At 34.7% G+C, this 12114-nt stretch overlaps 1 protein-coding gene across 1 annotated transcript in view; it reads right to left on the bottom strand.

The window, feature by feature from the left end:
* LOC115516865 (protocadherin alpha-C2) overlaps positions 1-12114 on the bottom strand; it is a 130891-nt gene that overhangs the window by 73118 nt on the left and 45659 nt on the right. Inside the window, exon 2 of the mRNA XM_030319991.1 lies at positions 4188-4209. Within this exon, the coding sequence (XP_030175851.1) occupies positions 4188-4209 (22 nt within the window). The remainder of the gene's footprint in view (positions 1-4187; positions 4210-12114) is intronic.

Genomic DNA, 12114 nt, shown 5'->3' with positions numbered 1-12114 from the left:
CGGGTAAACACTCAAGTTGCTCAGGTGTTCTAAGGCAAGATAACCTAATAATTATTATTAAAACGTGTAGGATGCAATTTATTATTATTTTAACTTCCTGACCCTCTTCTCATTATATAATGTCCCTATTTATATCTATTAGGTTTCTTGTCTTAAGGTCTACTATAAGTGATATTTGTATAGCAAATACTGTATACAGTTTCTTTTTGATAAGTATTTGCATAGTATAATCTCTTTCCATCCTTTTACTTTCAACCTTTTTAAAAAAATTTTTAATGTTTATTATTTATTTTTGAGAGAGAGACAGAGAGAGACAGAGTGCAAGCAGGGGAGGTGCAGAGAGAGAGGGTGACACAGAATCTGAAGCAGGCTCCAGGCTCTGAGCTGTCAGCACAGGGCCCAACGTGGGGCTTGAACCCACAAACTGTGAGATCATGACCTGAGCCAAAGTCAGACACTTACCCAACTGAGTCACCCAGGCGCCCCTCAACCTTTCTTTATCCTTTTAATAAAGGTATGTCTCTGATAAATGACATATGGTTGTTTAATTTCTAACCAGTCTGACCATCTTCATTAATTGGAATGTTTAGCCTGTTTACATTTCATGTAACTACTGATATGCTTCAATTTAAATCTGTCATTTTACCACTTTTTTTTTAATCCCATCTGTTCTTATTTGTCTTTTTCCCCCTTTCTGGCCTTTTCATAGATTAATTAAGTATATTTTTATCCTATTATGACCCCATTAATAACTTTCTGGTCTCATATTCTTTTAATATTTTTTTTTAATTTTTTTAACGTTTATTTACTTTTGAGACAGAGAGAGACAGAGCATGAACGGGGGAAGGTCAGAGAGGGAGAAGGAGACACAGAATCTGAAATAGGCTCCAGGCTCTGAGCTGTCAGCACAGAGCCCGATGCGGGGCTCGAACTCACGAACCGCGAGATCATGACCTGCGCCGAAGTCGGACGCTTAACCGACTGAGCCACCCAGGCGCCCCAATTCTTTTAATATTTTAAATGGATTAACCTAGAAGATATAAATGCATCCTTGACTTCTGGAATGATATAATGGCCTTAGATTCTTTTAATTCTATTAAATTTCAATTCTATTAAATCCATTAATTCTATTTACCTTTCTCTAGATATAAGAACACATTATTGTTCTCATATACTTGAATTCGTTTTATATTTTAAATCCTACTATATTTTAGTTTTGTTATATTCAGTAAATATTTACCTCCATTGCTTCCTTCTTTGTTCCCTCCCTCCCTTCATTCCCTTCCTTCCTATATTTCTCATGCTTCTACTTAGAAATATTTTATGTATACCTAAAGAAATTACTATTTACCTCAGTGAAGATCTGCTTGGGATATATTTCCTCAGTTTGGGTTCATTTGAAAATATTTTCATTTACTTTCCTTTTTGAAGAATATTTTTTGCTGAGCATAAAATTCTAAGTTTGCAGATGTTTTCTTTAAGCCCTTTAAAGATGTCATTTCATTGTCTTCTGGCTTCCAATTTTTTTTTTTTTTGAGAGTTCAGTTGCCAGTCTTGCTATTGCTCATTTAAAGGTAATAAGTCTTAAAAATATAAAATAAAACAAAGGTAATAAGTCTTAGGGTACCTGGGTGGCTCATTCAGTTAAGTGTCCAACTTCAGCTCAGGTCATGATCTCTCAGATCATAGGTTTGAGCCCAGCATTGGGCTCTGTGCTGACATCTCAGAGCCAGGAGTTGGCTTTGGATTCTGTGTCTCCCTCTCTCTCTGCCCCTCCCCTGCTCACATTCTCTCCCTCTCTCTCTCTCTCTCTCTCTCAAAAATAAATAAACATTAAAAAAATAAAAAATAAAGGTAATAAGTCTTTTATTTTCTGGCTGTCAAAAAAAGATTATTAAAAATACTAATAAAATCAATACAGCTATGGCATACTTTATTTCAAAAAAAAGAAAGCAAAAATACAAAATGAGAAATGTAAAAAAAACCATTATGGTTCCTACTACATTAAAATAATGAGAAATATAATGAATAACTTTAAGCCTATATATTACATTATAAATGCACAAATTTATTGAAAAAAAAACAATTTGCAAAACTATACAACTAGAAGTTTAAAATTTATATAGTTTTAAACCTACTGCAGATACTGAATTTGTAATTAAAAACATTTTCATGAAAATAACTCTAATAAAGCTTAATTCTGAATTCTCCCAAATATTTATGGGAGAAAAAATGATTTAAACAAACTTTCCAAAGAATTGAAAAAGAGGTAAAACTTCTCCACTTACTATAAGAGGCCAGCATAGCCTTGATACCAAACCCTGACAAAAAGATTAGAAGAATGGAAAATTACAAACCAATTTCTATCATAAACACAGATTTTTAAAATTCTAAGCAAAATATTGGGAAATGAAATCCAGTGATAGAAAGAAGGATAATATATCACAACCAACCAGGGTTTATTCCAAGAATGTAATATTGGTTTATCATTAATAAATCAACCAATATAATTCATGATTTGAATAAAATAAAAGGATATCATATGATCACTTAAACAGAAAAATATATGATAAATTTAATACCCATTCATAATTTTTAAAAAATCCCTTAGTTAAATTAGAAAGGGAAGGAAGCTTCCTTAACCTGACAAAAGACCTCTGGAACAAAATGTATCTCATGTTAAATATAAAAAACTTTCTGTCTGAGACAGGATTAAGACAAGACTATTATCACTTCAATTCAGCAATGCCACCAAACCATAAAACAAGGAAACAATATGATTAGAAAGTTAAAACATAAATAAATAAAACTAAGAGTATTGGAAATGGCAAACAGTGTCTATAGAAAATATAAAATAATATAAAAATGTGACATTTCAAAATAAAATTTAGCAAGGACCCTGGATATAAACATAATACAAAAATTAGTTTTATATCTATATACCTGCAACAAAAACAATTATAAAATGAAATTTTTTAAATGCCATTTAAAATTATATCAAAATATCAAATATTTAATGAAGTTGTACAAAAATATCTCTATATACACACATAAACATATATAAACAGTGAGAGAGAAAAATAAATAGAAAGATATGTTAGTAGACCAGATGTTTATGTACATATTATCATTGTGTTAATAAATCCCTTATTTTTTACACAGTAAATAAAAATCCAAGTAAAAGTTTGTCAAAATGGGAATATGCCTCATAGTTTCTACAGATTCAATGTAACACCAATTAAAATATGAGCAGAGTTTTCTGGGGTAGAAATTAACACAATGATTCACAATTTATGTAGAAATGCAAAGGGCCGAAAATAACTAAATTAATCAGGAGGCAAAAGAACAAGCTAGAAAAACTTACACAATTGTATACCAGTGCGTATCAACACAGAATGGTATCAGCACAAGAATATAGGACTACACCACTAAAACAGAATGAAAGTCTAGAAATAGGTACAACTATACAGTCATTTGGTTTATGACAAAGGCGGCACTACAGAATAGCAAGAAAAGTATGGTCTTTTTATTAAGTGGTGCTGTGTATGTAGAAAATTCAGCTGGATTTTTACATGGAAAAAAATTAATCTCAGCTCCAACATTACACCATACACAAAAATACAACTTCAGATGGATTAAGATTCTTAATGTGCATGTTAAAACAAGAAAGCTGCTGGAACTATGGCAACCACTAATCGAATATGGCTATTTAAACTGAAGCTCAAATTAAATTTAGGAACATTAAAAATTCAGTCCCACAGTTTCACTAGCCACATTTCAAGTGCTCAGTAGTCATATGTCCTATATATGCAGATATAGAAAATTTCCAACATACAGAAAGTCCCATTGGACAGCAATGTTCTAGAAGATAATATAGGAACATATCTTCATGACCTTGAAGTAGGCTACATTTTTGTTAAAAGGATAGAAAGAGTACCAAGTAAAAAAGAAAATGCATTAGATTTCGTTAGATCTCATTAAAATTAGGAGTTCCTGTTAATCAAAAGACATCATTAAGAAACATAGAGTAGCTCTATATACTCCTATGGAGTGATCGCAAGTTTATATATCTATCTATATCTATATATAGATGTATATCTATCTATGTATAGATATACATCTATATACATGTTTATTTTTGAGAGAGAAAGAAGGAGTGGGGAAGGGGCAGCGACAGAGGGAGAGACAGAATCCCAAGCAGTTTCTGCTCTGCACTATCATCTCGGAGCATCATGCAGGATCAAAACCACAAGATCATGACATGAACAGAAGTCAAACACTTAACCGACTGAGCCACCCAGGCGCCCCACAAGTATATGTTTTTCAGTGAAAAAACCAAAGTGGAGAAGAGTATGTTTTCGTATGTTATAATTTATCCTAAAAAGATATACACACATATACATTTGCTTATATTTATATATATATATATATTTAAAATATATATACGTTTATATGTATAAATACATATAAATGTGTCTATATATATATAATATATATACACTTATATATGCATTTAAAAAGGAATAATAAAAGGATAAATCATAAAATTTGATTACCAGTAACAAGAAAATAAGACTTGGGGCACCTGGGTGGCTCAGTTGGTTGAGCGTCCGACTTCAGCTCAGGTCATGATCTCATGGCTTGTGGGTTCGAGCCCCGTGTTGGGCTCTGTGCTGACAGCTCTGGGCCTGGAAACTGCTTCGGATTCTATCTCCTTCTCTCTCTGCCCCTCCCCCACTTGTGCTCTGTCTCTCTCTGTCTCTCAAAAATAAATAAACGTAAAAATGATTTTTTTTAAAAAAGAAGAAAGACTAGAGTGGAGGAACAGGCATAGTAAATACTAGACTTCTCTAAATATACTTTCTTCTATGAATTTGTTTTAGAACCATTGTAACATTTCACATAGCTATAAAAGAAAATTAAATTTTAAAAAACAAGCCTGAGTTTTTAAAAGTTTTTTTTTTTTTTTTTTAATTCCAGATAGTTAACATACAGTGTAATATTACTTTCAGGCCTAAATTTTTTTTTTTTTTCAACGTTTATTTATTTTTGGGACAGAGAGAGACAGAGCATGAACGGGGGAGGGGCAGAGAGAGAGGGAGACACAGAATCGGAAACAGGCTCCAGGCTCTGAGCCATCAGCCCAGAGCCTGAGCGGGGCTCAAACTCTCGGACCGTGAGATCGTGACCTGGCTGAAGTCGGACGCTTAACGGACTGCGCCACCCAGGCGCCTCAGGCCTAAATTTGAAAGTAACTCAAAACAAATGAACCTAACTCTGTATGTGTTTGGCAGCTTACCTACACAGAGATGAACTACTCCAAGATATTTTAAATGTTTATTTATTTTGAGAGAGAAAATGCATGCGAGGGAGGGGCACAAAGAGAGAGAGAGAGAGAAAATCTCAGAGAGAGAGCAAATCTCATGCTGTCAGCACAGAGCCAGACTCGGAACTTGATCTCACAAACGGTGAGATCATGACCTGAGCTGAAATCAAGAGCTGGATGTTTAACCAAATGAGCCACTCAGGCACCCGCTAAAATACTTTTTTTTTAAAGTTTATTTTTTATTTATTTTTGAGAGAGAGAGAGAGTAAGAGGGAGAGGGAAAGCATGGGAGAGGGAGACAGAATCCTGAGCATGTTCTGCACTGTCAACACAGAGCACAATGTGGGGCTCAATCCTATGACTCTGGGGTCATGACCTGAGCCAAAACCAAGAGTCCCACGCCCGACAAACTGAGGCACCCAGGTGCCCCCCCATCCCAAAACTTTAAAACACAATAATTTATATGTGCCTAGTGGGATATACCCTCCAAGTGAAAATAATGACAAAAATATTAAACTGATACTGTAATCATATTGTTGGTTTAGTGCTGGTATTGTTTTCTAAGTCTGTTTTTTGAGTAGTGTGGGGTAACAAATGAATAATTATGTTGATATAAATGAAAACTGGGATTTTTATTGTGGAAGAAAGGAGACACAAATGTAAAATTGATGGAATTAAGTAAAAGCCTTAGAGTGATGAATTTGAATTAGACAGATTAGTATAAACTTGTGATGCCTTGGGGCACCTGGGTGGCTTAGTCGGTTAAGCGTCCGGCTTTGGCTCTGGTCATGATCTCCCGGTTTGTGGGTTTGTGAGTTCGAGCCCCGGGTCAGGCTCTGTGCTGACAGCTCGGAGCCTGGAGCCTGCTTCAGATTCTGTGTCTCCCTCTCTCTCTGCTCCTCCCCCACTCACGCTCCATCTCTGTCTCTCAATAATAAATAAACATTAAAAAAGTTAAAAAAAAAACTTGTTATGCCTTTTATATTTTTTTAAAAAATGGACATCCCTTAGCTCAGTAACTAAAAGTACCTAAAACACTGACTCAACACTGTAGCAATAAGCACACCTGCTGTCAAGATTCTATCTCCAAATATCACCATGCACAAAAAATACTGAAGGATCCTTGAAAAATGCTTAATTCCAGGTCTGAGACAAGAAGTTTACAAGATGAACCTGGATATCTGTAATACCAAACAGCAGACATTCTCTTCAAAATGAATGAATAAGCCATCCAGTTTTCCCAACAGCATTTGTTGAAGAGACTTGTCTTTTTCCCGTTGTATATTCTTGCCTCCTTTGTCATAGATTAATTTATCATATAAGCATGGGCTTATTTCTGAGCTCTCTATTCTGTTCCATTAATCTGTGTGTCTATTTTTGTGCCAGTACTACATACTGTTTTGATTGCTACAGCTTTGTAGTATATCTTGCAATCTGGGATTGGGACACTAGCAGCTTTCTTCTTCTTTCTTGATGAGTCTGGCTAAAGGTTTATCAATTTTGTCTATCTTTTCAAAGGACCAGCTCCTGGTTTCATTGATTTTTTTTTTCTACAATAAAGATAGAAACTGAACCACTTTCTAACCATACACAAAAATAAACTCAAAATGAATTAAAGACCTAAATGTGAGACCTGGAAGCATAAAATTCCTATAAGAAAACATAGGCAGTAATCGCTTTGACATCAGCTCTACAAACATTTTTTTAGATGTATCGCCTCAGGCAAGGAAAAAAAAGCAAAAAGAAACTACTGGGACTATACCAAAACAAAAAGCTTTTGCACAGCAAAGGAAACCATCAACAAAATGACAAGGCAACCTACTAAACGGGAGAAGACAGCTGCAAATGACATAGTCAATAAGGGGTTAATATCCAAAATACATAAACAACTCATACAACTCAACACCCCACAATAATAATTTGATTTAAAATGGGCAGAGGTAGAGTGCCTGGCTGGCTCAGTCAAGGGAGCATACAATTCTTGATCTTGGGGTTGTGAGTTCAAGTCCCACATTGGGTGTCAAAATAAATAAACTTAAAATAAAAATAAAGTAAATAAATAAACCTACATAAGTAAATAAATAAACAAATAAATAAAAATGGGCAGAGGACCTTAATAGACATTTTTCCAAAGACATACAAATGACCAACAGACACATGAAAAAGATGCTCAACATCACTGATCATCAGGGAAATTACAAATCAAAATTACAATGAGATATCACCTTATACCTGTCAGAATAGATAGAATTAAAAGACAAGAAATAACAAGTGTTAGTAAGGATGTGGAGAGAAAAGAATCCATGTGCACTGCTACTGGGAATGAAAATAGGTGCAGCCACTATGGAAAACAGTATGGAAGGTTCTCAAAAAATCAAAAATATAAATATCATATGGGGCACCTAGGTGGCTCAGTCAGTTAAGCTTCGACTTCTGCTCAGGTCATAATCTTGCATCCGGCTCTGTGCTAACAGCTCAGAGCCTGGAGCTTGCTTTAGATTATGTGTCTCCATCTCTCTCTGCCCCTCCCACTCATGTGCTCTCTCTCTCTCTCTGTCAAAAATAAATAAACATTAAAATTTTTTTAAATAAATAAATAAATAAATAAATAAATATTGTATGATCCAGTAATTCTACTACTGGGAATTTACCCCAAGAAAATGAAAGCACTGCGGCACTTGGGATCATCAGTTAAGCATCTGGCTCTTGGTTTTGGCTAAGGTGATAGTCATGATATTGAGCCCCACGTTGGGCTCCATGCTGATAGTGTGGAGCCTTCTTGGTATTGTCTATCTCCCTCTCTCTTTGCCCTTCCCCTGCTTGCATGCACGTGCTCTCTCTCAAAATAAATAAACTTAAAAAAAAAAAGAAAATGAAAACACTAATTCAAAAAGATACATGCAACCCTATGTTTATTGCAGCATTATTTACAATTCTTTACAATAGCCAGGATATGGAAGCAACCCAAATAACCATCTATAGATAAACAGATAAAGATGTCATATATACTCAGCCATAAAAAAGAATGACATCTTGCCATTTGCAACAGCATGGATGGACCTGGAGGTATAATGTTAAGTGAAATAAGTAAAAGAAAGACAAATAACATATGATTTCACTCATATGTGGAATTTAAGAAACAAAAGAAATGAACAAAGGGAAAAAGAGACAAACAAAAAACCAGACTCTTAAATAAAGAAAACAAACTGGTGGTTTCCGAAGGGGAAGTGGATGGAGAGATGGGTGAAATAGATAATGAGGATTAAGAGGTGTATATTTCCAGTAAGAAAATAAATAAGTCATGGAGATGAAAAGTATAGCATAGGGAATATAGTCATTAAGATGGTAGCAACATTGGTGACAGATGGGGACTACACTTATCATGATGAGCACTGAGTAATATATAGAATTGTGGATTCATTATGTTATACACCTGAAATTAACATAATACTGTATGTTAATTGTACTTCTATAAAAAAATGTTTTTTAAGATCATAAGAGGACACTATAAACAACTTCATACCAAAATTTGAAAGCTTAGATGACATTAACATATTTTTGGAAAAGACAGTTCATAAAAAAAAAAAAGCAAGAAGAGTAAAAATATAAATAATTCTATTACTAATGGAAAAATTTAATTTCATGACTTAAAACTTCCCCACAAAGAAAACTAAGGCACGGAGAATATCGCTAGTGAATTCTACTAAATATTTAAGAAAGAAATATCACCAATCTTAATAAACATGTTCAGAGAATATAAAAGAGGAGAGAGAAAAAATACTTTGAACCTGTTTAACAGGGCCAGCATAACCTTGACATCAAATCCTTATAAGAAAGGAAAATGACAAGCCTATCTTGAGTGGTAAGTATAGATGCAAAACCCCATTATGAAGATGTCTTAACTGGTTGTTTTTATTTTGTATGAACATCATTTTGAGACTAAACAAAACAGCTGTAATCTTTGCTTAAAGATTCTAAAGAATAAGCATAATGTGCATGAATTCAGAGAATACATTTCTGAGGGTGTGCCATTACACTTCTGCTATGAAAACAGTATATATGTAGATGGCAACCAGATGGTTCTAGAACAGCCAAGATTTGGGGATGTGACAGAAAAGTTTTTTTCTCTTTCTCTGAAGCACAGGAGAGAGAATATGTGATTGCATATTCATTCCCAGATTGAAAGACAAGTTCCAGATGAATATATAATGACCTTCTGTGTTTATAGCTTGAGAAGGAAATTGTTATCCTAATTCTCTTCTTTTTCATAAACGCAGAATAAAAGAGACATGTACCTTATTTATATCCTAAACCATTCTCATCTTGTCAGTTAAAATTGGGAAAAAAGTAAGTAACTACTTTTATGATTTAGTTGTTTTTAAGAATAATCTTGGGGCGCCTGGGTGGCGCAGTCGGTTAAGCGTCCGACTTCAGCCAGGTCACGATCTCGCGGTCCGTGAGTTCGAGCCCCGCGTCAGGCTCTGGGCTGATGGCTCAGAGCCTGGAGCCTGTTTCCGATTCTGTGTTTCCCTCTCTCTCTGCCCCTCCCCCGTTCATGCTCTGTCTCTCTCTGTCCCAAAAATAAATAAACGTTGAAAAAAAAAAAAAAAAAAAAAAAAAGAATAATCTTTACCAATAAACTCCTTACTTCCCTTAATACTTCAGTCAGAACCCTAGGCTGTGATCCACATTCACTTGACATTCTTCCAAATGTTAATTATTTCTGATATTCCTATTATCCCCATTTGAGAAATGTAAAAGTCTCTTTAAGACTTAATCCATCTTCACTCCAACCCAGCAAAACATATTTAGTCTCTGGAATATAATTGTTTCCCTCTAACTGTAAATATTTAAGGCAACACACATTAATAGATATTAACATTATCAGACATGTTGTTAAAATTTCCACATTGATACATTTCCCAGGCATTGCTTTTTCCTACTGTTTCCTCAAGGTATTAAGCTCTTTTCCTTCCCTTTTACTAGTTTGAGGTTTCTCTATTATACAATAAATTCTATTGTACTGTCTACATAGTTTTTTAATCCATATGTATTTCATATGCTCTGCAAGCTTCCTTAGTTACAGCACTCTAAAGATTTTCTAAGTCAATTATCAGTTTAAAAGTCAAAATAGATATGAGGAAATATCTAATCAACCTATGGGAAAGTCTGCTAATGGCATATATTTTAATAAATAAAAACACCTAGAATGTCAAAAACATTCTACCACTCTGTAAACAAATGACACTGCACAGGACAAATATTGTATACCCTACATATACATCGTGGCAATGGACAAACTGCTTCAGTTACAGAAGAACAATACACTAACATAACACTGATATGTTCACTATAATTTTCATGTGGAATATTTAATAAAGTCAGTTGTTCACTGTTGTAAATTTTTTGCTACATTAATATTTATTATCTAAAAAATTTGCCAATGCAATGAATTTTAAATGATAGGCAGAAATGTACATCTCCGAGGTAACATGTTGGATACCAACCTAAAAAAAATTAAAGGGCCCATCACAAATCTTACAAAAAACTAACATGAGACACATGTTGTCTACTTGTTGCATAGTACATCAATTTTGTTTATATCTATAAAGTATTATTAATACGAGAAATAAAGATAAAAATGTTTTCCTGAATTTCCTAAACTGACAGATTTTAGTACTGTAAAATATGTTAATACACACTGTAAACTAAAACAAGACAGAAGGACTCAGTATTTAGAGAGTATAATGCTAAGCTAAATAAGTCAGTAAAGACAGATACGAAATAATTTCACGCACATGTGGAATTTAAGAAACAAAACAAATGAGCAAAGGAAAAACACAGAGACAGAGAGGGAGACAGAAACCAAGAAACAGACTTTCAACTATAGAGCACAAACTGATGATTACCAGAGGGAGGTGGGTGGGGGGATGGTCAAATAGGTGATGGGGATTAAGGAGTGCACTTGTCATCATGAGTAATGGATGATGTATGGAATTGTTAAATCATTATATTGTACACTTGAAACTAATATAACACTGTGTTAACTAGACTGGAATTAAAATAAAAACTTAAGTAAAAAAGAAGGGCTTAGTATTTGAAAAAAATATAAATATATATACATCAAGATTCCTTTTTTTAATAAAAAATTTTTTTAACATTTATTCATTTTTGAGAGACAGAGTGTGAACACGAGAGGGGCAGAGAGAGAGGGAGACACAGAATTCAAAGCAGGCTCCAGGCTCTGAGCTGTCAGCACAGAACCCGACGCGGGGCTCCAACCCACAAACCGTGAGATCATGACCTGAGCTGAAGTTAGACACAACTGATTGAAACACCCAGGCGCCCCTAAACAAGATTCTTTATGACTCAGGCACACAGTTAAAATTATTATGAAATTGCACTCTTTTCAAAGGATTTTTGTTTTATAAAATCAAGCAGTAGGGGCGCCTGGGTGGCGCAGTCGGTTAAGCGTCCTACTTCAGCCAGGTCACGATCTCGCGGTCCGTGAGTTCGAGCCCCGCGTCGGGCTCTGGGCTGATGGCTCAGAGCCTGGAGCCTGTTTCCGATTCTGTGTCTCCCTCTCTCTCTGCCCCTCCCCCGTTCATGCTCTGTCTCTCTCTGTCCCAAAAATAAATAAAAACGTTGAAAAAAAAATTTTTTAAATCAAGCAGTAAATATTTTATTTCTAGAATTCTGTAGTTGGTATTACGGCATTCAGCGAACACTATGACAAGCATTCTGTTCTAAAGAATCAAGATTGGATCGATATGCAATTGGATAGGAAG

The sequence above is a fragment of the Lynx canadensis genome, chromosome A1 (assembly GCF_007474595.2).
Source record: "Lynx canadensis isolate LIC74 chromosome A1, mLynCan4.pri.v2, whole genome shotgun sequence".
In the NCBI taxonomy this organism is placed as follows: Eukaryota; Metazoa; Chordata; class Mammalia; order Carnivora; family Felidae; genus Lynx; species Lynx canadensis.
This window is presented reverse-complemented; position numbering and strand designations above follow the sequence as displayed.